The sequence below is a fragment of the Lissotriton vulgaris genome, chromosome 3_1 (assembly GCF_964263255.1).
Source record: "Lissotriton vulgaris chromosome 3_1, aLisVul1.2, whole genome shotgun sequence".
NCBI lineage: Eukaryota > Metazoa > Chordata > Amphibia > Caudata > Salamandridae > Lissotriton > Lissotriton vulgaris.
In genome coordinates, this window is record NC_141689.1 from 319,379,932 (window position 1) to 319,406,510 (window position 26,579).

The 26,579-nt window shown below is 41.5% G+C and overlaps 1 protein-coding gene across 1 annotated transcript in view; it reads right to left on the minus strand.

The window, feature by feature from the left end:
* The window catches only part of AGXT2 (alanine--glyoxylate aminotransferase 2), a 389,079-nt gene that overhangs the window by 141,217 nt on the left and 221,283 nt on the right, over window positions 1-26,579 (minus strand). The window contains exon 10 of the mRNA XM_086960517.1: window positions 21,815-21,947. Within this exon, the coding sequence (XP_086816643.1) occupies window positions 21,815-21,947 (133 nt within the window). The remainder of the gene's footprint in view (window positions 1-21,814; window positions 21,948-26,579) is intronic.

The window sequence follows — 26,579 nt, forward strand, 5'->3', positions numbered from 1 at the left end:
TCTTCCCGCACCGGACTGGTGCATCCCGCAAACGAAGGATGCGACGACTCTGGCAGCGGCAACAGGCGCTGCGACGATCTCAGCCTTCATAGCAGCGTGAATTTCCTCGCACTGACGGGGATGCGCTCCGCAAGCGAGGGATGCGATAAAACTTGCAGAAAGTCTGTAAAATCTTGGTTTCCAGCTTCCCAACACAGGTAAAACTTCCAGAGGCACCACAACTGGCCCAATCACTCTAGGAAGGACAGCACTCTCTCAGCAGATTTCAGGGAAGCGGGGGTGAAGTCCTTTTGTTCCTGGGACTTCTTAACATGGAGCCAGCTATTCTCAGGTCCTTGGAGATTCCTTCAAGCAAGGGGACACAGCACAAAGCAAAGTCCTTCCCCTCTCCTTGGGAGCAAAGCAACAGCAGGTCAGTCCAGCAGAGCAACAGCAGGACAGTCTTCCTTCTTCAGTTTCAGCTTTCTCCTTGGCAGAGGTTCCTTCTTGATTCCAGGATGATATAATTTTCTGTAGTCAGGGGTCCTGTACTTATACCCCTAAAAGTCTTTGATCTGTTTGTGCAGGAGGGCTCTGAGCCTGGTCTAAACCAGTTCTGGGCGTTCCTTGAGCACTTTGTTTTCCTGGCCTCTCCTTTCCTTTTAGGGAGAGGGGCAGAGTCGTCAGCCGCCCAGCAGGAGGTGGAGCCAGCATTGTGGAAGGCAGGCACAGTCCTATTCAGGCCCAGGTACTATCCCCTCCCACTACTCTAGATGCAGATGGAGCTATTCAGCCCAGGGATAGCCCACTCAGACTCTCGGAGCCACCCAGCCCCTGCCCCTCACAAACTAGACAGTCAATTCACAAACAGGCCAAGGCACACAGAAAGGGCAGAGAAGAGAACAGCAACTTTCTAAAAGTGCTGTTCTCAAACACAGAATTTAAAAAACATCTTTCCTAAAAGATGTGTTATTAAATTCTGAGTTCAGGGATACCAGACTTTTATGTTCTACCTTGCTCCTATGGGAAGATATGCTGGTAGCCACTGTAGCCAGCATTCCCCATGATAGCCTATGGGCAAGGTAGCCTTACAATAGAGAAAAACAAAAATGGCTGTAATTCACTACCAGAGCATGTCACCTGCACAAGTACATGCTCTACCTTCGAACCCCCAAACATCGTTTGGGGAGGTGATTTTAACCATCATCCCTGTGGGAAGCTTAATAGTAATGTTTGCGGGATGGGGTGTGAAACAGATGAGCAAATAACCCACTTTAGCCATTCAGTGGTGGGAGATTTTTTTAAATGAAACTATGTCCAGTTTGGACCTAGTCATATTAAACCAAACTAACCCTTTATCTGGGAAATTGGACCCCACGTACCTCGGCAGGGGATGTGATACAACTATTGATTATATTCTTATCACAGCGACCCTAGTAAATAGGACTACCAATTTCAAAGTTAAAATTAACACGCTGAGTGATCACTCAGCCCTAGCCTTTGAATTAACCTTGGACCAAGGCCAGCCACTAGCTCAGACTATAATGGCCACCCTCACCCAGAATAATATACACCTTACAAAAACAAATGGCTATACCTTGGGGTGGGGAAAGATTGACCCAAATGAGCTGACGAATAAGGTGGTAATTGGAGCAAATCCTGCAATAATGAAGTGTTTAGACACGGAGGCTAGCGAAGAGGAAGTTTTATTCCATTTCAAGTCAGTTCTAGAAAAAGTAAATGAATGTCTCACTGTGAACCAGAAAGGGACTAAGGAAAGAAAAAAAGGCTGGTTCAATCCTGACTGCACGGCTGCCCATAAAAACTTAAAGAGAGCACTAACCAAAACAATAAGAAATCAAGAGGAGATTAGGAACTTGAGGTAAAAATATAGGCTTGCGTGCAAAGTGCGAAAAGAAGAGCTCAAAAAAGCACTATGGGATCAGTTGCACGAAAGCTCACTTAATAAAATAGCGACCTATTTTGGAAGGTGGTTAAAGCACCTTTCTTGATGGACACAGGAGATTGCCCAAGCATAGAAGTGGCTATCGAGGTACAAACCTGGGTAAATCATTTTGCAAAGATCTTTGGTCAATCCCCAGTAGTAGCCCCCACAGAAAGAAGCAATAGCCCAAATCAGGATAATCAGGACAATCCATTCCCAATCCCGTTGGCAGTCGAATTACACGAGGTAATAGCCGCAGTTAACGCCAGTAAGAGTGGAAAAGCCCCATGCCCGGATGGGGTACCAGTTGATTTCTTTACATTTAAATTAGATCTGTGGGCCCCCGTCATAACCAGGGTGTTCGATGCAACCATGAAGTGTGGCTTACTCACTTCCTGGACCCAATCAATACTGGTACCCATTTTCAAAAAGGGAAATAGAGAGGAGGTGACTTGCTATCGACCGATATCCCTCCTGGACTCATTGGGGAGAGTACTGGGTAGAGTGGTACTCCAGCGTTTGGGCGGACGATACCGGGACCCCTCGGACATCCAGTATGGCTTTCGAGAGGGCCTCGGAACAACGGAACAGGCCCTGAACTTGGCCCTCCTGATGGGAAAATACGTGTCAGCGAAGCGCGGGAAGGTCCACATGGTATATGTCGACCTTTCCGCGGCTTTCGACTGCGTTTCCCATGCAAAATTATGTTCGGTGCTGTACAATATGGGAATAGATAAGGCTCTCGTGACCTTTCTCAGAGAACTTTACACTAACGCCTCTTCCAGGGTGCGTTTAGGAGTACGGGGTGAACTGTCGGAATCCTTTTCCGTAGAGCGCGGGGTCAGGCAGGGGTGCGTCCTTGCCCCCTTTCTCTTCTCCCTCTATACCAACGGTCTTGAGGTAGAGATGTTGAGAGGGGGCTTGGACTTGCCCCGTGTGAAAAATCGACTGGTCCCCGCGCTCTTGTACGCGGATGACGCGGTGATCATAGCACGCACCCCACGTGAGCTACAAAAGTCTCTGAATAGCTACGCAAAATTCATGAGCGACCTAGATCTTCATATAAACATCAAAAAAACCTATGTCATGGTAGCTGGCCAAGTTAAGAAACACGGAAAAAGTATCTTCCTTAACAACGAAAAACTGGAAACCACCCCCCAGTACCCTTATTTAGGGACTATGATAGATGAGAAGCTCAACTGGAGAGCAGCCATAGAAGCACGCAAACATCAACTTCTTCGCCCAATTGCCGCCCTTATGAAATTTGCCCAAAAATTAGGGAAAAAGCCTCCGGTTGAACTACTTCAGATCTATAGAGCCAAGAGCCATTCTATTGCACTTTACGGGGCGGGCTGTGGGGTCATAAAAACACAAAACCCCTCCAGGTAGCAGAGAACATCTTCACGAGATTTCTACTTGCGGTGCCAAAAAGAGTTTCCACCTTCGCCTGCCACGCAGAATTGGGATTGCCACACATTGAGGACTTGGCCAAAATTGAACCTGTACTCCTCTGGCGCCGAATATGGGTGTCAACAAAAAACACCTTTACCAAACACATTATTATGGACTGTATGACCCTAGACTGTGCTGAAAAAATAGACTGGTTAACATACGTAAAAAAACTTTTTACAGACCTAGGAATGGCGGAGTATTATCACAATCCTGAAACCATCGCTGAAATTTCAAAAAAAGAATTAAAGGCAAAGGCGCTGAGCCATTTTGAAGAGTTACGTATTACTGCGGAGATTAAGAAACCATCTGTACAGCACTCCCTAGCGGTCATGACCACCCTGGAAATGGAACCATACTTAACCTATGTAGACTCGCAGTTTGAACGATTTCTATTAGCGAGATTTAGGCTGAACATTTTCCATAGGGTTGTAGCATTCCCTAATAGAAACAGAAGAACATTTAACGGTCTGCCCATGCGATGAACTATCAGAGCAGTCAACAATTCATACCGTACTGTTTTGCTAATTTTATTCTGCACATCGCAAACTTTGGCTAATCCCACTGCTCCGATCCTTAGATCTCAGAAGGTGTCGTCCTGCTATGCTGTGGTTGCAATTTTTAAATTCTGAACATGTATGCAAAGTTGTCAGTACTTTCCTAAAATGTATCTTTAAGCACAGGTTAAATCTTCAAAATAATAATCTCCAATCTTCTTGATAAAGAAACGGTGACATACATTTTTAATGAATTGAATATGTATCAGTAACGTTAAAATGTATGACATGTTTGAACACTTTTATGTTTTTCATGTAATATTGAAACCGAATAAAGATTTTACACACATGCTCTACCTTTCACATACACTGCACCCTGCCCAAGGGGCGTACCTTGGGCCTGCCATAGGGGTGACCAATGTGTTCAGAAAGGGAAGGGTTAGTCCTGGTTAGTGTGTAGTGTAGTTCCTAGTTTCCCACTAGGCCCTGCGCATTGGAATAACATAAACAGTAGTATCGACGTGGAACTGGCTATATTCCAGGCCTCCACTGACTATGCTAAACTTAATTGGGTTGTGTTACCAACTAGCTCAGAGGTCACTGGAAACTTTCTTCTCTGCATAGGAAGTGATCAGCTTCCCTGGCACAGACAAGAAGGGATTCAGTTTTCCAACAACCGTGCAACATGACAACTTTGCTCCTCAGATCAAGAGTCGATCTCTAGGGTCGTGTGAAACAATAGACATAGATTTCACTCAGTCAGTCTGGTGCAGTTTACTTTCACAATATGTAGAGAATAGAGAGACGGGCGTTTATCAATAAAGGTTAACATTTATTGAACAGTCTTTCTTCTCGTACAAGAGAAATGTATTGCCACAATTGCAATAACTGTTATTATAAAAAGTACGTACAGTAAGATAAGAATTGCGAAATAGAACTGTAAAAGCATTGATATGGTTTCTTAGCCATACAATGGTTTAAAAGTAATAAAACATATATACAGTCATATATACATTAGGCTAACATACTCAACTGGTGCTTCTAACTAAGCCTACCCCGGTGTGCCTGACCTAAGCCTAACACGTGAGAAGGGGGAGTAAGTAAGTAGCTTAAGTTAAGTTGGTTTTGCCAAGGTTTGTTTCAAGAATTCTCTTCTAAGGGTTTAGTCAACACCATACCTCTGAATAGAATGATGGAGGATTGGTATCTCCTTCAGGGGTCTCTCTCTCGATATCCCAGTCACCTGCGAGGGTAAACTGGAAGCGCCGGGACTGGATTTCTCTGCACGAGAAATGCAGCGGCTTCTCTCAGCGCGTCGGGAGGAAGGAGGGGTGACAGCGTCCGCGGGCAGCTGGGCTGGATGTCTTCGCAGAGGACGGCTGCACGGCTCCTCAAGCATACTGAACCACAGTTCGCGCTGTAGCGGCGATAATGGTAATCAGTAGCTTCACCACCACAGGATAGCAGGCTGCAGCGACAGAGTGCTAGTTTTTACCAACACTGGTCATGCAGGCAGCTGGCATCAGCAACAGGCAACGCTCATTGCTTAAGGCAACGTTGGTAATATTTATACCTGACAGGTGCCGGGTTTGACGCAAGTTTGCTGGACATAAGACGTCAATTAAAGATGTCACTAGGAAGTGGCAGTTATCAGTTGCTCATTAGAGTTCCATTACTAATCAAAACATAGCAAGCGGGGATTTCCAGGTTTGCTAAGTTTTTATCTTGTTGAAGAACTCGGAGTGTTATCTAGGAATATCAGATAGTGACTGCTGCTCTGTCATTGCACTAATTGGTCGCAAAGGAAGTAGCAGAGAGTCATGCTGGAATGTGGCTCTGTGGCTCTGCTCGTGTGAGGCCAGAGATGACTTTTCAGAAAATCGCACTTGAACGGTTATGCCAATATAGGGAATAAAGGGCTCTATAGCCGAATAGGGGCATAAGGTCACAGTATCGATCAGGAACCTAGATAAGCACATGACACCCACTCCACGAATTCATGTCCATCAAAATTACTAAAACTAAGCAATTAGATGCATGTGTAACATTGTGTAACATAGCCCACCCCAAAATACATAAATGCATCCGAAATAGGCGTACTTGTAATACATGGAATTTAGGTACTGTACGTTTTTTAAAAGCATAGTAATCATTCAAAAATTATTGCATATGAAATCAATGAACGATTATGCATAAAGAATTACACATGAAGTATCTCTGACAGAAGAAATGCGAGATAAGTCATCACATAAAAATGCATTGTAATAACATGTGTGCTAGAGGCTGGTGTAATGTTGTTATGTCTCTAGATGTGTTTAGAAATAGAAGTGTGAAGCTTCTGTTCTCTAAGAATAGTTTTTACGTTAAGCAAAGAATTGTTCGTGCCAAAAAGAGAGGGTCAATATTTAAAAAATTGTCCAATTCAAAAGAAAAATCAGATTTACCAAAGCTCCTGGCAGTTTTTTTGTTGATCAAAACTGAAGGCCGAATCCAGAGTTCATAGGAACGCCGTGTGTCGGAAAGCTTTTCAAAAGTTTATTGTTTCTCTATGGGTGAGAACATCGTATCAGACAGGCTCGCAAAGAATTGGTCTACAAAATCAGGTGATAGTTCAACCAAATTAGATAGCGCTGTAACTTGGCAGGTGTGAGAATGATTGCTGTCATCGAAGTCGGGACCAGCAATGCTCACAGCACGTTGTACCTGGATGATGTTGCCTTTGTCACTCGCTCCACTGTTACCACTTGGCTGTAGTACAGGAGTCTCCACAAATGCCGTCATCAGGATTGGTAGCCGCTGGGGACAACACAATGCGTGAGCCGTTATTGGACTTAGCAAAGTATCAACGTCCATTGGTACTGCTGATGGAAGTGAAAGACAGATGTCCAACACGCATTCCTCGCCGCAAAGCATACACCGTAACACAGGTAAAATGCAATTTTGCCATATCGGTCTGAATGAAAGGAACCAGGTCATGTTTAGATCTCTCAGCCTGGCCAATCCGAGGACGTTAGTTATCCTGTCCCTGTAGCGCATTGCTAGGATTGTCTCTTCCATTCCCATGGGAGCTATGTCTGAGCCGAGGCTTGCCATAACGTAGCAGGATGGTCAAAAATAGAATCCCTGCGATGAGTCCCAAAAATAGTGGAATACCACCAAAAATGGAGTGCACAAAATTAGGAAAGATTCCCAAAATTGCCTGGAAGGGTGTTAGCAGTCCCGTAAAGACTGTCTTAAATATGCCTGGGATGCTTGTAGCACTAGACATGTTAAGGAGTTGGCTAAACATTTCTACGAAATGCACGGGGCAATTTGTTGATAAAAGGTCATGGACCTCAGTAGCCGTCCTTGCGACTAGAAGATCATACGTCTCTTTAGATGACGTTATAGGCACTGTTGTCTGTAAAAGCACAGATTTCATTTTGCTTAATGTATCAATTCGTATAGAATAGAGATTCAGACGAGGCCAGATGGGAGTCACTATGTCTGGAGGCCCGCTCGGGAACAATGCTTGCATACAGCATTTGACCATGGACGTTACTTCTACTAGATAACTTAGTCCGGGCGCGAGGCCACAGCACCTGTGATCCGTTCTTAGAATGTAACTCCCGTTTACGAGTTGCATAAAGAAGGGCTCTATCTGAGTTGCAGGTGTGACTAGCTGGTGGCATGAAAGGTTGTTTGAATTTCCATCACATGCTCCGTGTAAATTAATACCCTGACACAAAAGTATACCGCTTAGTGAGTGTTTACAGTTCTCACCACTAAGAAATACATTTTTGTCGCTGTCACTATAGCAAGAATGAGTGTATGGTAATTTCCATTCGGATTTTAAGTATCCTTTACCCAATTGTTCATATTGGCCAGCAGGTATGTACTCAAGGCACTTATGAAATCGGAAAGTTGTAATCGGAATTGTGATTATTCCGTGTATTATCCATTCAATGACAGGGCTCTCTGACATTGTCAATGGTAATCTCTCGAGTTTCTCGATGCTCAAAATTGTATAGTCTGCTCCTTTCTGTGCCAAACTGATCTGTTTATCAGTAAGGTTAAAAATGGAAAACAATGACGTTGTGTTGATTAAACGCCAAGGCACATAGCCTGAACGAAGATTTTGCAGCGTCCAGCCTAGTTCTATAATAGAGCGTAATTGAGACTGGCCATGTTGTAACATTAGCAAATCTCTGTCTATCACATCAAAGGCAGATGATACAATATTGTCCAAAGAATATATTCTGGAAGACAGAGTCATTAACCCATTGTCTACTACAGAAAGTGATTTCTCCAAATTAATACGATCAATTTCTCGTATCTTTTCAGCAGTTTCAATTTGCTTTACTTTCCAAGCCTCGTTGTAAGCAGCATAGATGCTGGTCGCTATGAAACGCTTTTGACGCTGTTTGCGTGGTCCAAGAATGAAATCGCGCAAATCAGCACCATCTTTTAATAAAGACAAGTGTTGCTTAATTTCAGCCAGTGTGGATGTAGTTAGCCATTCTAGGCAGAGTTTCCCTACACTGTATGTTGTTATTATTCCTGGATGTTGTCTCTGGGAATATCTTGAGTCTAATCTGGTCATTTTTAAACCCTGTGTTTTATTCAGGAACCTATCTTGACAGTTATTTGTGTCTGTAGGCCAGATTAACCACTTTTTCCAATCAGGATGTGTTCTGTTGAAATGTAAAATGTGTGACACGTCTAACTCATTATCTGCAGTTGCATTCTCAGCTATTGGCGTTGGTATAGACGGTGTTTTCATTTCTTTGTTCTTAGCTAGGCCAAGACAGGATGTTTGGTGTACAGTGTCATTTAAAAATAACATTTGTTCTGGTATCATGCAGGTTCTAAACAGTGCTTCTATGCCTTGCACCTGCCAATCTTTTGTACCCCAAATTGTTTTCGTTTCAATATTATTTTTCCAATAATCAAAACCAAATGTCATCATTTTGTCATAAAATGCTTCTGAATATATCAATTTAGAATTTGTCAGCATTGTTTTCATTCCTGTTTTATCTAACAGTTTATAATAAAACGTTTCTGCATCACTGGTGTTAAACCCTGAGAAGTATTTGAATCTCTCAAAGAATGCTTTAGAACTGCTTTTAGGTGGTGTAGAACAATGTTCCCATTGATTATACATAAAAACATTTCTAGGCTGTGCAGATTTATGCAAGTAATGATCCCCATAGTGGGTGTAACAGAATAACTGCTCATAACTAGATGAACCTTGTAAATAATCATGATCTGTGAATCTAGCTGACATTACTAAATCAGACATCATGTCATTAATACTGTTAAAGTCCCAATCATCAGAGAATGTACTAGGTGTAACAAAGTCACTTAAGGAAACCTTTAGTTGATGAGGATACTTCAGGATTTCGACCGGACCATAGATCTCATAGTCTGTTTTCTCCCATACTACCCCACCAGGTATTGGAATTGCTGTGACATTTACTGTTGACAGTTCTCTTTTCTTCACGTGGGATGATCTGTGTGGTTTCAGGACTAGGTTGATGTTCTGACTTGCTGTGTCCATTCAATTGTAATGAACTTTCCTAAAATTAAAACTAAAATTAGGCAAAGTAGGAGTATGAATACCCCTGAGATAATCCAATGCTCAATCAACGGTGAATCCAGATATAGTTCTTTGATTTGTTGAAGGAGTCCTGTCGTATTTTCTTTAGAATACTTTTTTGTTTCTGGCATTACTTCGGGGTCGTTAAAATCTTCAGAGAAGTTGTCGAAGTTGATGAAATAACCAGAGGCAGTTCTGTCAATTGAGGGGATTGTTTTTTCAATCTGTCTTTCGGTAGCACTTTCTGATGCCACATTAGTGTAGACTGGTGTTTCTTGACGAACTGTTTCAATCTGTGTTTCAAGAGGCACGAGTTCCATGGCATTATTGCATAGTCCTTCATTGTGCACTGCAGGCTGATCGAATGTGATTAGTCTTTCAGTTTGAACCTCTTGGATTGTTGCAAGTTTGGGTATTCTGTTGTTTCTTGGGAGTCCACTGGGCCTACTGTTGATTATGGGCCACATGCTTGTGGTTTTACCAGATCGATGGACACGATTCTGTTCTCCTTTTTACCAGCAAGGGGCGGTAGCACAACTGATCTTGTTCTGGTGACAGCTAAGACAGGTACTTCTTTTCTGTAAGAAGGCCCAAATTCCTTCTTAACCGCGATCTTTTCTCTGACTAGATCCCCAATCTTTGGAATCCAGACAGGCCTTGCTGGGGCTGTTGCGGGTGGTGCCTCGTCAGTGGTACTTGGCCGTTGCTTTAACTTTATGTTGCTTAATGATTTTCTTGTTTCATTCAGTTCCTGTAAAACAGCCAAACGGTCTTTTACTTCAAACTGCTTTGTTTCTTTTTGTACCACTGACATCTGACTATCGAGGTCCTGAACGTTCATTCTAATTCCGAACAATAGTTCGTATGGGCTGAAACCTTTCAGAGAATTTCTTGGCATGTTGTTAAGACTAGTCTGGACACTTATTAAATGTTTGACCCACCCAGCGCCTGAACCTAATACCTTCGCAGTTATAGATTGCTTTATGTCCCGGTTTTTTCTTTCTATCACACTATTCCCTTCCGGGGTATGACCGACAAGAATACCACAACCCAATTCCCATGCTGGCCATGGCCTCCTTATAAGCTCGAGAGCTAAAAGCAGGACCCTGGTCAGAATGGAACGTGGTAATTGCGTATATGCCGATATGGACTCGCAAATCTTTTATAACCGTTCTAGGCGTCAGCCGAGTGCTGGAGGACTCATTATTTAAGTGCATTTCGTCTTAAACGTTGTACACTGGGACGCGCTTCTCTTCTTTGATTGCGCAGATAGACCGCCTTATGCTGTCTAGAAGGGATCCTGAAACTACACTGGCCTGCTCATTACTGCGATCTCTGTTGCAGTTTTCACAATTTTGAGCAAAACATTGAATATCTATACTCATTCCTGGCCACCAGTACTCTGATTGCAATTCTTTCAGAGAGGCTTTGATTGTTTGGTGTTTCAGACCCAACCCCATGTGTGCTTCCAGTAAGAGGAAGCCCCTCCTGCTCCTGTTTGGAATTACTCTGTCCCCCACTCCAGGGATTCGAGCAAAAGGAACGGAGTTTGCATCGATTATGTATGCATAATTGAGTGGATAGTTTACGGGTAGTGCTGCACAGTCGCCTTTTACGGTCGTTCTTACTGCCAGCATGGTTTCCCCGTCTATATACTTATCTGTACGCTTTTTTGTGGCTACGGAAGCCGGTTTAGTTGCTTCCGCTTTGGCTGTATTAGCCAATGAATTCCCTGCAACGTGAACGCCATCACGTTGAAGACTCTGTGCGTGAATCACGTGAGTCTTTTGTAGTTCTTTGTGTAAAAGAGCTACTTGTTCCCAAAGCAATTTATGCTTTATTGTGGCACCTGTGTCATCTTTGTAGTCGTTTTCGATCCAACTCTGCAGTTTATTGTTGTAAGAGTTGACGCAAAAATGAGAATCGCACACGATGAGTGTGGGGAATTCGCGTTCTGCATTTTCGAGCGCCATCTTTAAACATCTGATTTCAGTTCTTTGAGCCGAACAGTACTTTACTGATTCAGTTTTTGTTACTTTCGGTCTGAATTTACCGCACAGCCAACGACCTTTAATGATCGCACATGCTGCATCGTAGGATTTTCTCTCTACGTTGAAATGCTGTACAAAGCTATCTGTGTAGATTATACAGGCGTATTGTGGGAGAGGCAGGATTTCGATTGGCAGAGGATATTCTTCTTCATATTCTAAATCATTCAGTTCTGTGTATTGCGGGGCGAAATAGTATTTCACATCTTCCGCTCCTAGAGAATCTATGCACTGTATCCATTTTGGATTCAGTGACACTGTAGGCAGGTTTACTGGGCTGAATAGCGCTTCGAAGGCGGATTCCGCTGTAAGGATATTAATCCGTTTGCCGTGTGCTAGTTCTCTTTCATTTGCTAATGCGATTTGCACTGCGTTCACAGTTCTTTCTGTCTGACTGAATGTTTTTTCTGCTTGTGTGTACAAGTGAGATTTAATTGAAATTGGTACCTTTTCTCCCTCATTAGAGGTTAGGTACGTGAATCCGCATCTTCCTGGGATGACTCGGATTACCAGATCACGTGTGTTGTCACGTGTATCTAATTTTGTTTTTGCTAACATGTCTGTTTGTAGTGATCTCAAAATTTCTGTGTGTTTTTGAGTCCAATTGATTTGTTTTAAATCAGGTTTAATTAGTTCGTAGAGAGGTTTAACCCTCTCTGCGTAATTTAGGATGTAAGTTCTTCCGAAATTCAGAAAACCTAGTATTGATTGTAAATTCTTCAGCGTTTTTGGAGCTTGGAGTACAGCGCACTTCTCTAAGAAGTTGTCCGCTAGGCTTTTCCCTTCACTTGATAATTCGTACCCTAAAAATAGTACTGTCAGATGGGCAATTCGGGACTTTTTAAAGTTGAATTTGTAACCCTCTGCTGCGAACCCAAGTATAATGGTGTTCACTCTTTTCAAGTGAGTATCCAAGTCATCATCTGTGAGATAAATGTCATCTACGTAAGATAATGCTTCATCATCATAGATTTGTAGTAACTCTGTTACCCTAGCTGAGAATAGTCCTGGGCTGTTCTTGAACCCCTGTGGGAGTCGACAGAATTTTTTCTGCGACCCAAATGCGGAGAAAGCGGTCAAGTATCTGCTTTCTGGTGCAATGTTTTGACAAAAGAAACCATTAGAAATGTCTAATGTCGTTTTGTATTTTTTCCTAACTATATTATTCATTAGGGCTGCACTATGCGAGTTTTGTACTGCAAAAGTTTTGCAACATGTATTAAGATGTCTGTAGTCCAAAACTAGACGATATGAATTGTCTGGCTTGGAGACAGGAAACAAAGTATTGTTCATTTGAGAGGTGCATGTTTCAATCACCCCCTGGTATTCAAGTTGATCTAAGATCTCCCTGACCTGTTTTTTAGCTTCTTGCTTTATGGGATACTGCCGTTGGGCAGTTGGTTCACTTTTTAGTTGGATTTTGTGAGGAGGAGAATCCTCATCCCATCCTACATGATTTTTATACAATGCAGGTGCCTGGGCTACTGCCCATTTCCTTGCATATGTGTATTTTTTGTGAATCGGAATGTGATTCGAGAAGGCAGGCATAATCACTTCTTCGCCACGAGGGCACTCCCTGACAAACTCCGGGGGCCAATCTTTTTCAGCTAACAGAATATCATAGCCTTTTGAGAGCTTATCCCAAAATAGACCCTTAATTTTCCTAGTCTTATCACCCTCCATACGCAATGTTATTTCGTATATTTTATGGGGCTCGCTAAGTCTGGCGTCGGCAGTTTCAACCTGAATGTATTCATTCGTGTCCACTGTCTCCAGATGACTCATCAAGTTCTTGCGCGCTATACTGATTTCTGCTGCACTGTCCAACATTGTCAATGCCCACTCCCCGTTTTTCAACTGTGTCCTCAGTATTCTCGGCATGATTGATTACTCTAATACTGGCTACCTTCTTTTTCTGAAATTGAGATTTCTTATTTTGAGCAGGCTCCTTGTCTTTGGACTTGGTGTGCTCTCCTGGGTCTGACCGTCCTCTTCTTTCCGAATTCTGTGGGAAAGATCGAGAGGGACGTGTATCAATACTTTGATATCTATCAGGTTTTTTTATATTATCCCTATTTCTAAGGTTATATCTTTTCTCAGAGGGCTCCCTCTGGGGAGACTGGCGTTCTCGAGTCGGAGTTCTTTCCCTCCGTCGAGGAGACCTTCCTCTGGACTGGAAAACTTTTTCCTTGGGAGTGGATTGTTTATTTCCATCCCAGCTCTTTTTAGGAGTGTTTAAATTATTTTTAATAAATAATTTTTCAGGACTTTCGAGCAGTTGGGGCTTTACTGGTTTTCCACCCAAGCTGTCTCTACCTAATTCTTCATAGCATTTTTCTATGATTTTTGCAAGCTCAACAGGATCTTTTATATCTGTTTCCCTCAACTTCTGGCGAATCGCCACAGATGCTGCTTCTCCCTTTACATTGGCTAATAATATAGCCGTGACCTGCTTGAAGTCTTTCAGTAATTTCATACCTAGATTTAAAGCGGGTTCTGGACCGAATTCATTTTGAATCTGTTTTAGCACGTCTGGTATTACCGCCATAGACGGAACACCGTGTGTTTTTGTGTAAATGGAAGCAAAGACTGTACCCCAAGTGTCGCAGTCCTCCACGTGTGGTGCGATTCCCATAGGAAGGCAGATGGTCAAGATTCTGTGTTTCTCAATAGGGGTAGTATCAGGAAATACTGCCTCTATTTGAGTGATTTTCTGGGCTAACCAGAAAGGAATTTGTTCCCGTTTTACGGGTGTTTTACCAAGACATGACTGTATGTTCTGTGGTGTAATTTTATTTGTGTTCCCCTGATGAGGGGTCAGCTGTGGTGTATTAACAGCTGGCTGGACTGTTGCAGTCCGTATTACATATTGGACTAATTGCCTATGTATTTTTATTAATGTGTTTAGCTGTGCTAACAGCTCTTCCTTAGACATTTTTATAATGTCAGGATGTGGTGTGTAGCTGGCTAGAACCGGCCACGTGGCTCCTGGTCTGCCTAGAGGACCGAGCCTAGTTATGTGATTATTGTGTTTTAGGGCGCCATTAAACCAGAGCAGGTGCTCTTGAAATTTAAGTGGAATTTCAACCTCCTCGAAAGGGGCGTACTCATCCGGAGGTTCCTCTATTTTGTAATAGTGAAACTCTTGTGTTATTGCGTTTACCGCTGGAAAGTTTATCCATGAATAGAATACCTCTGTCTGCCGATACTCGTGAGCCTCTATCACGAAAATTACTGTACCACCTTGAGGTGTCAGTCCGTTTTCTATGAGTTTTAAAGTTATAGATCTTCTTAACTGGACCGGGATGATAATAGCATCCGGGTCTGCTTGTTCGGGACCTTGCTGAGTCGCATCTACTGCGGCCCCAGAGGTTCCGTTTTCTACTGACATTTCAAAAAATGCAGGTTTGCAGAGTAGGTCTCCAAGGAGACAAAGATTAGATGCACAATATTTTGGAACACTGTATCCTTCAACGTTGAATAAACCAGAGCTTTACATAGGAATCTCTTCCTACTAAGGTCGGGCGGATTTTAACCTTTCACCCACTCCAGACGTCTATTGGAGTATTTTACGGGTGAAAGGGGTGTGAAATATGCACGACTGAGTTACTCTACAAGTCTTACGTTAGTTTATCGCCTTACCAAACGGTTGGGCGCCATGTAGTGTAGTTCCTAGTTTCCCACTAGGCCCTGCGCATTGGAATAACATAAACAGTAGTATCGACTTGTAATCTTGCTATATTCCAGGCCTCCACTGACTATGCTAAACTTAATTGGGTTGTGTTACCAACTAGCTCAGAGGTCACTGGAAACTTTCTTCTCTGCATAGGAAGTGATCAGCTTCCCTGGCACAGACAAGAAGGGATTCAGTTTTCCAACAACCGTGCAACATGACAACTTTGCTCCTCAGATCAAGAGTCGATCTCTAGGGTCGTGTGAAACAATAGACATAGATTTCACTCAGTCAGTCTGGTGCAGTTTACTTTCACAATATGTAGAGAATAGAGAGACGGGCGTTTATCAATAAAGGTTAACATTTATTGAACAGTCTTTCTTCTCGTACAAGAGAAATGTATTGCCACAATTGCAATAACTGTTATTATAAAAAGTACGTACAGTAAGATAAGAATTGCGAAATAGAACTGTAAAAGCATTGATATGGTTTCTTAGCCATACAATGGTTTAAAAGTAATAAAACATATATACAGTCATATATACATTAGGCTAACATACTCAACTGGTGCTTCTAACTAAGCCTACCCCGGTGTGCCTGACCTAAGCCTAACACGTGAGAAGGGGGAGTAAGTAAGTAGCTTAAGTTAAGTTGGTTTTGCCAAGGTTTGTTTCAAGAATTCTCTTCTAAGGGTTTAGTCAACACCATACCTCTGAATAGAATGATGGAGGATTGGTATCTCCTTCAGGGGTCTCTCTCTCGATATCCCAGTCACCTGCGAGGGTAAACTGGAAGCGCCGGGACTGGATTTCTCTGCACGAGAAATGCAGCGGCTTCTCTCAGCGCGTCGGGAGGAAGGAGGGGTGACAGCGTCCGCGGGCAGCTGGGCTGGATGTCTTCGCAGAGGACGGCTGCACGGCTCCTCAAGCGTACTGAACCACAGTTCGCACTGTAGCGGCGATAATGGTAATCAGTAGCTTCACCACCACAGGATAGCAGGCTGCAGCGACAGAGTGCTAGTTTTTACCAACACTGGTCATGCAGGCAGCTGGCATCAGCAACAGGCAACGCTCATTGCTTAAGGCAACGTTGGTAATATTTATACCTGACAGGTGCCGGGTTTGACGCAAGTTTGCTGGACATAAGACGTCAATTAAAGATGTCACTAGGAAGTGGCAGTTATCAGTTGCTCATTAGAGTTCCATTACTAATCAAAACATAGCAAGCGGGGATTTCCAGGTTTGCTAAGTTTTTATCTTGTTGAAGAACTCGGAGTGTTATCTAGGAATATCAGATAGTGACTGCTGCTCTGTCATTGCACTAATTGGTCGCAAAGGAAGTAGCAGAGAGTCATGCTGGAATGTGGCTCTGTGGCTCTGCTCGTGTGAGGCCAGAGATGACTTTTCAGAAAATCGCACTTGAACGGTTATGCCAATATAGGGAATAAAGGGCTCTATAGCCGAATAGGGGCATAAGGTCACAGTATCGATCAGGAACCTAGATAAGCACATGACAAGTGGGGACACTGACCAAGAGGACATGGCAGTTCACACACTGCACAAAGGCACTGCGGTGGCAGGCCTGAGACACCATTTTAGGGCTACTCATGTGGGTGGCACAATCAGTGCTGCATGCCCACTAGTAGCATTTGTTATCACCAGCCCTGGCACACTTAGTGCACTTTACTAGGAACTTCTTGGTGACACAAATATTGCAATCATGGATAACCAATCACAACCAATCACAATACCAATTTACACAGGGAGCACTTTGACACTAAACAGCAGTGGCAAAGTGCCCAAAGCATCTAAACCAGCAAAAACGAAATCCAGTACAGCATGAAAAATACAGGAGGTAGAGGCAAAAAGATAGGGGGAAACCATGGCAAAGATGCCAGGTCTAACAGTTCCCTATTAAAATACTTTTTTTTTCCTGATATAATACATATGTCCAATTGCTCCTTCATATCAGATAATCCTATCTTAAAATATTCCTGACAAATATTATATAATATTTTTTCTCATGGTTTAGATTCATATCAATGTTTTTTGTCTTCCACAATTTGGTATAACAAATTGGTCAAATGCAAACGTAAATCATTTTATTACAAACACTGGAAGGAGAAGGGAATTCTTTTTATTCATCAATTAATCCAACATAATTCTGTTATTCCCTTCCACGAATTACAGTCACAATATAATTTACCTGATTCATTTATTACTGACTACCTTTTAATATCAACAGCTTTGCAGTCTTATTTATCTTCCAATAATTTCTCTTTAGCCTCTGCATCACTCACTTCACTCACACCATTATATAAGGTTTCTAAAGAGCATAGGCTAAGGCTGCTTCTATTTATAAGTTGTTGTTATCTCATGTTACTGAACGACCTAAATACCCTGTCGAATTACTCTAGGAAACTGACTTATATATGACACTTCCTATCCCTTCTTGGGATAAATTATGGCTCAAGCTCTTTAAAAACGTATAACGCAATCCCTTTACTTCATTTATAGTAGAGCTGTTGTTACCCCTGTTCATATATCCACATTTTCCCCTACTTCCTCTCCCCTTTGTTGGTCTTGCCTTGAATCTACTGGGACTTTTCTTCATCAATTTTATAATTGTTCGAATGTTTTAAAGTTCTGGCAATCTATTTGGTCCAAATGTATGATAATATTTCAGTGTAATATTCCATTAACAATGCAAAATGTTTTTCTTGGTTCCTCCTCACCTGATTTTGATATTTCTAATCATATTACTCTGTTTGATTTATTTATAGCTATAGCTTTTAAAGTGATTTTGTCCTGTTGGAAAGATAACTCTAAATTATCATTAACTTGGTTGAACTTTGTTTGCGATGAACACGGAATTGCTACTGTTTCTTCTCTTTCCCTCTCTCAGAAAATTCAATCCGATCTACTTTGGCTACCCTTTACTTCCTATCTTTCTTCACATAACCCTGCATTTTAATTCTTTACTCTTTCTCAATCTCTAATTCTCTTTATTCTTCTTTTTTTTCTCTCTTCTCCTCTTTTGACTTTCTTACTTTTGTTTTTCTCTTTAATTAATTGTTGTACTTTATTCATAATGTGTTCATTTGATTGTCATATGTTCTCTTTTTCTGAAAATGTAATAAAAATGATTAAACAAAAATAAAAGAACAAGTATCCAATTTAGCTGTACACGGTGGGAGCTGGTTGTTGAGTAATGGACGCGGATTGCTCTATCTCCCTCTCCCTCTTATCAACTAACAATCTACTAGTAGTGACTGTACTATTGCTTTGGAGAGCACAACATTTCCTTGGTAGCTAAAGTTTGATCTAATTCAGCTAACAGCAGTTTTAAACGTCTTTGGTTTACTTCAGCGATGCTAGTACAAAGACTACCCATCGTTTTTATCATCCCAAGTGCTCTTTGGTGTACGACAGAATTAAAAAGTGACAGAAAATGTTTTTAAAACAGAACTCCTCTGGTGAATCAACTATTGCAACTGCTCAAAATTGATTATTTACTAGCGCTTAAACACTATGAAAAATGAAGGATGAATAGGCTCATTTCTACCAAAAATCCTTGCTGACAACTTCTAATACACTTCATCACAACACCACATTGCACAGTCTGGAAGAATTAAGTAAACATAAGTGCTACAAAACTAGACTCTTTTTCCATCTCACTAGAACTTATTAACATTTATGATTCTCAGCTTTATACTATGAAAGCCTGTGATGATCCACCACTATCCGACATCCCGGGTCCCAATATCAGACTAGCAAATCATGATCCTAACAAATAAGCAAAGCTGTCAACTATGAAATCAACAGTGCTTAGGGCACGCGTTTCACAGCTGTAGCACACACTTTCAAAATACAGGATCACTTCTCTCCTTAATGAGGGCAGAAGCCCACAAGTGCCAGTTAGCTGAATTTTCTGAACAATGTTACAAAATCACTGAAGGAAAAAGAGAATACTAGAAGTGTGTGTTTATATGAGGCTTCTCATTAATATGCATGTTTGATGTGTCTCACTCCAATGCATATACACACACAGACAATACAAGCTGTGTAATACAGACTTTAGTTCACTTAGGTTTACGATATACAACCTTAAGGCAATACTTTTTTGAAGGTTATAAAGGGCCCAATTTGCAGAATAGGAAGTTTGCAACCGCGAAAAAGAATTTTTAAATGTACATAAGCCAAATTGTGATTTGGGTTTGCGATTCGGATTTTGGAAGGGTCGTGCTTAAGGCCTCCCTTCCAAATACGGATTCATAGTGGTATGTAGTAATGTTTTGCAACCAAATTACAGAAACATCTTTTTAACGAGCAGGCTGAGGTTCCACGGACCACTACCTACTCTTAAAAAAATTGAACCTTAAATGTTCATTTTTCTTTTAAATCGCATCCTGGGCTATATTTCAAAGAAAAAAAAGTTGCTTTCTTTAAAAACGATTACAGCATGGAGGTCTGACCCCACCTGGCCACCATCCCTGCGATTGGTGTGATTTCTAGTGGGTCCCAAATTGTGAACTACCTCATGGTGGATTTAATTGCCACCCCACTAGGAATCGCTATTTTAAAATACATTTCTTAGTACACTAGGAATTGTGATTTCCGAATTGCAAATCGGTAAGAACTGCAATTTAGAAATCGCAATTTCTAAATTCTGTACACGAATGTCTGACATAATATCGACAGACAGAATATCGAAATGCAAAAATATCGGAGCAAAAATATCGACAGCAAAAATATCGGAATCCTATCTTCATTAAGGTAAGTACAAAAATATCGAAAAAATAATATCGTAGTACAAAAATATCGGAATCAAAAATATTGTTTTTTTAAATGTATTAATAATAATGTAAAAATAATTTTAAAATACATATAATTTTACAAATATTAAATAAAAATATTAAAACAAAATTAAAACTAATACATATACATTTAAAATAAATAAAACACAATAATGTAATGTAATTTTAATTTTTATCATGTAATTTATTTGATTTAATGTAATATTTTTTTGTTTTTACCCTGTACGCCTGTACCCCAAAAACCCAAAACTGACCCTGAACCCTAAAAATATCCCTGTACCCCAAAAACCCAAAACTGACCCTGAAACCTAAAAATACCCCTTTACCCAAAAACTGAAAACTGACCCTTATCCCTAAAAATACCCCTTTACCCAAAAACTGAAAACTGACCCTGAACCCTAAAAATACCCCTTTACCCAAAAACTGAAAACTGACCCAGAACCCTAAAAATACCCCTTTACCCAAAAACTGAAAACTGACCCTGAACCCTAAAAATACCCCTTTACCCATGAACTGAAAACTGACCCTGAACCCTAAAAATACCCCTTTACCCAAAAACTGAAAACTGACCCTGAACCCTAAAAATACCCCTTTACCCATGAACTGAAAACTGACCCTGAACCCTAAAAATACCACTTTACCCAAAAACTGAAAACTGACCCAGAACCCTAAAAATACCCCTTTACCCAAAAACTGAAAACTGACCCTGAACTCTAAAAATACTCCTTTACCCAAAATTAATTAATATTATTTAATTACCAATGAATTATTAATTAACAATAGCAATAAAGTAAATATATTAGCACATTTGCTGTAATTAATTTAATTTAATAATTAATATTATTTTTCCCAATTAATTAATTAATAACAATAAATTATATATAAAAAATTACTATAATTAATGTAATTAAATAATTAATATTAATTAATTACCAACTAATTAATAATTATAAATATGTACAAAAGTATATTAATTATTTAACTAATTAATAGAAATTAATTACCAATTAATTATTAATTAAAATATGTACAAACATATATCAATTAATTAATTATTATTAAATTACTTCCCACCCTATTCCCCTGTAAACCCATAACCCGCTACAGAACATATTTATCAATTAATCAATTAATTAAAAATAATTAAAAATTATTTCTCAATTAATTAATTAATAATTCCTACTAATTAAAAATTAATTTAACATAATTAAATTACTTCCCACCCTATTCCCCTATAAACCCACAACCCGCTACAGTAGTAAAAGACAATATTTAATTAAATTACATTAAAAATAAATAATAAAACATAATAAATACAATATAATATACACTAAATGTATTTAAAAATTGATATTAGTAACATCGAAGTTATTAATTTTGATATTATTGACATCGATATTTACAACTTCGATATTACTGATATCATACCAATATCGATATTAAGACTGTCGATATTACTTACCTTCGATATTTTGTCCCATCGATATTTAAACTTCGATATTTTTGTATATCGATATTTAAAAATCGATATTTTGTCTGTGTACCCTGTACGCATGTACCAAAGTTCGGCATTAGGCTTTCCTATTAATGACACATCAACTTTGGTGGCTTGTTGCAAAACCAAGATGCTACATCCATGATGTTGCTGTCAAAGACTGTGGGAGAACATTGTTAGTTAAAATTTGGACAGCATTTCATAAGCATAATGACTAGCATCAACTCTCATTTTGTAAATTGAACTAAATGACTATTATACATGCACTATGCAGTGTAGATATTTTGTACACGCTCTGTTGCTGCTTTGACTAGTTTAAGACATTGTTGATTACCTCTTGTTGTAATAACAGCTGCCATTGGAAATCCATTGCCGATTCCTTTTGCCATGGTTACGATGTCAGGGTCCACGCCATGCCCTTCAAAGCCCCAGTAGTGGCTGCCAGTTCGGCCAAACCCGGTCTGGACCTTCCAAAATAAAACCAAGTCCGCGGATTACGTCAAGCAAGGTCTCATTGGTCAGATCATAATATAAGCTGGTGCCATATAGTGCCCAGTGTTCTTTTCCATGATTTCTAGGTGCTATCCAAAGTTTGCAGCACCTCTACTGCAATAGGTCTATGGGGAGGTGTTTTACCACGTTTTCTGACATCTTTAATTTACAGATTTGTGGAAAACGTGGCAGTCTTTTTTTATAAGCTGCTGTTAATGTTATTATCCTAAAAAAGAAATACGGCTGACTGTTCGTCCTTCTTGGTATTCTATTAGTAGAGACTACGATACTTCTTTTCGTTTTTCACTTCTATTGGTATCACTGAATCATATATAATTTTACAGTTCTCAGTCGTTGTCAGACTTGGGCAGGGAGAAACTGTAAAGTGCACTGCTCATATCACAGTCAACGCACAAAGACATAAATTGTGCACATAACTATGTCTGCGTGCTTCAATATGATGCATGTTTACATTATACAAATGTGAAATTCTACCGGATTTCAAGACTAAGAGCCCCTGCTCCAAAGAAAGGGTCAGTAAAATACGATATACATAAAAAAAGAAAAAAGACAAACAATGCAACAATCTATTGGGTCTTTGCAAACATCTGGTAAGTATGTAGGAAGGGGTATAAACTGTCACAGAAAATGTTAAATTTCGTCTGAAAACAGAGCTCTCAGAAATACATTTATTTATTTATAAAACGTATTAAGCGCACGATTACCCGGGGGTGTCTTGGCGCTAGACAGAAGATCGTAATGGAGCTAGATTTATAAGTGGTTAGCTTGAACTATTGATTAAATAACCAGGTTTTTAGTTGTTTCCTGAAAATAATTAGTGTGGGAATGCTCTTAAATTGATTAGGAAGGGCATTCTATAGTTTGGCCGTGGCAATTGAGAAGGATCTGTCTCCCCATGTAGCTTTTCTTGTTTTGGCTATCTCCAGAAGATTTGCCTTGGCGGATCTAAGAGTGCGAAGTGGCCTGTATGGGCAGAGGGAATGTTTTAGAAAGAGTGGAAACATTGAAATTTCTCAGTTTCCCAAAATCTATAACATGCACACTGAGCGCATTCTCTCTGGTGTTTGGCGTTATACTAATCTAGAAAACACAGAGACCTCCCCCTCGGCTCAGTTATCTACCCGAGGCAACGACGGAGAGTGCGTGGCCTCCTTCCAACCTGAGCTGTTGCCAGGTGAGGTGAGGTGTGTTCTCCCCATAATTAGGGAGAAGATACATCATTTTCCTTTGACTGTATTGGAGAATGGTTACCAATCACGTTCTATATCACTATAAGTAAGTGTTGCAGTAGCATATCACAGGTCCTGAAGAAAGCCGTGTAGGTTGAAACATGTCGACCAATTAACACACTTGATAGATAGCAATTCCTTGCATGCTATCAGCATACTGCTTTTAATGATACCACTTTGATGGTCAGACCCAATAAAGTTAACTTATGTCATCAAAGTAGGTATTTTTAATCACTAGGATTATTTTCCTTTTTCTTCCTTTCTTTCTGAGCACTGCAACTTTTGCCCCTTCTGCTCACACACTGTCTTCTGTTGGTTGTATGTTTGATCACAGGGTCCATTATCAGGCAACCTCAGACTCTCCCTGAGGAGGAGCCTAGAGGACACCCCTTTTTTTCCAACAACCCAGATGACGAGACTCCACATTTGAGTGGGCTGATGGGTACTTTTTCCAGTCTTCTAGACTTTGTATCTTCTCTGTTTCTTATTTCTCTGACATAATAGTGTCATTTGTTTAAGATCAACGGCGTGGTCTGAACACCTATATGGGACACAAATAGGTTCCAGTAGCTTTCTTTTCCAGACTTGTAGTACCTCTCGTGTTTTTTGCTATACTAATCTAACCTGATAAAATCCAACACTACGGGGTGGATGGGGTAGAATTTATTAGGTGGAATGAACTATTACAACTTTTTGGGGAAGAGTATGATGATTTTGGTGCTTGCAGCAACAAACTCTAAATGTTCCGGTAATTACCGGACATTTTCCCCAATACATTTCAACCTGCTTGACTTGCTGAAATTTGCCTGGGGAAATTGTGGGAGTGCGGGGTTACCTACAAAAAAATATTATTCTAATATTTGCGGTAATAGTAGTTACTGCACATATCAGAATTAAACGGGTCACTCGTAATGACCCCTTTAGTGTGCATGTTAAAAAATTTACTATTTCAAAGAACAATGGTCCCCAAGCAGTCAGGGATAGTTGCAAGAGATAAATATAGATCAAAATTGGAATCTTTATTGTCTGTCCAGCCGGACAGGATTTAATTGCAAACAAAACAGGTGATGGACCGAATGTGGATCAATGTCACACATTCACCCCAGTCCAAAGATCTGGGCCCAAATCCATCGTTTTTTTGCACTCCACACCACCCTGGGTTGGCCAATGGCGATATGCAAATCAGCTCTGACCCTGTGCCCCATGGGAACAGTCCAGTCCGAACTACAAAAGCCATGTCCTTCCCAGAACAGAATCAAGCATCCGAGGACCGGACCGGTTTCGAGGTAACACCTCTCATCAGCCCGGCTAGCTTGACTCCAGTGGTGTGGAGTGCCTGGGACCCACGTCTGGGCATCCCCAGCGCACTTATGGCGGCAATTGCAAACAAAACAGGTGATGGACCGAATGTGGATCAATGTCACACATTCACCCCAGTCCAAAGATCTGGGCCCAAATCCATCGTTTTTTTGCACTCCACACCACCCTGGGTTGGCCAATGGCGATATGCAAATCAGCTCTGACCCTGTGCCCCATGGGAACAGTCCAGTCCGAACTACAAAAGCCATGTCCTTCCCAGAACGGAATCAAGCATCCGAGGACCGGACCGGTTTCGAGGTAACACCTCTCATCAGCCCGGCTAGCTTGACTCCAGTGGTGTGGAGTGCCTGGGACCCACGTCTGGGCATCCCCAGCGCACTTATGGCGGCAATTGCAAACAAAACAGGTGATGGACCGAATGTGGATCAATGTCACACATTCACCCCAGTCCAAAGATCTGGGCCCAAATCCATCGTTTTTTTGCACTCCACACCACCCTGGGTTGGCCAATGGCGATATGCAAATCAGCTCTGACCCTGTGCCCCATGGGAACAGTCCAGTCCGAACTACAAAAGCCATGTCCTTCCCAGAACGGAATCAAGCATCCGAGGACCGGACCGGTTTCGAGGTAACACCTCTCATCAGCCCGGCTAGCTTGACTCCAGTGGTGTGGAGTGCCTGGGACCCACGTCTGGGCATCCCCAGCGCACTTATGGCGGCAATTGCAAACAAAACAGGTGATGGACCGAATGTGGATCAATGTCACACATTCACCCCAGTCCAAAGATCTGGGCCCAAATCCATCGTTTTTTTGCACTCCACACCACCCTGGGTTGGCCAATGGCGATATGCAAATCAGCTCTGACCCTGTGCCCCATGGGAACAGTCCAGTCCGAACTACAAAAGCCATGTCCTTCCCAGAACGGAATCAAGCATCCGAGGACCGGACCGGTTTCGAGGTAACACCTCTCATCAGCCCGGCTAACTTGACTCCAGTGGTGTGGAGTGCCTGGGACCCACGTCTGGGCATCCCCAGCGCACTTATGGCGGCAATTGCAAACAAAACAGGTGATGGACCGAATGTGGATCAATGTCACACATTCACCCCAGTCCAAAGATCTGGGCCCAAATCCATCGTTTTTTTGCACTCCACACCACCCTGGGTTGGCCAATGGCGATATGCAAATCAGCTCTGACCCTGTGCCCCATGGGAACAGTCCAGTCCGAACTACAAAAGCCATGTCCTTCCCAGAACGGAATCAAGCATCCGAGGACCGGACCGGTTTCGAGGTAACACCTCTCATCAGCCCGGCTAGCTTGACTCCAGTGGTGTGGAGTGCCTGGGACCCACGTCTGGGCATCCCCAGCGCACTTATGGCGGCAATTGCAAACAAAACAGGTGATGGACCGAATGTGGATCAATGTCACACATTCACCCCAGTCCAAAGATCTGGGCCCAAATCCATCGTTTTTTTGCACTCCACACCACCCTGGGTTGGCCAATGGCGATATGCAAATCAGCTCTGACCCTGTGCCCCATGGGAACAGTCCAGTCCGAACTACAAAAGCCATGTCCTTCCCAGAACGGAATCAAGCATCCGAGGACCGGACCGGTTTCGAGGTAACACCTCTCATCAGCCCGGCTAGCTTGACTCCAGTGGTGTGGAGGATTTAATAGCATATATCATAGTGTAGTCAGTTATCTGTACAATATCAAGTGGGACACGGCCTTTGTCCTACTATCACATAAAGACAGGTGTGACATACAAGAAGGTATCAGGCAAGAAAAGGCAATCTGCATACAGTCAACATTTCGCAGATTAATGATTCAAACAATACACTATTGTGACTTTTCATATAATGCAGTCTAAACATATAGTGTAAAGTGTTGACGGCGTTTCGATCCCCATTATAGCATAACGGGATAATCTTCAGGACATTGTGATTCATGCCTTAGTCATATTACTACCAAGATTCAAGCCGAGACATTTGAAGGAAAAAACACAATACAATTTACACAAGACAAGATGGAGAAAA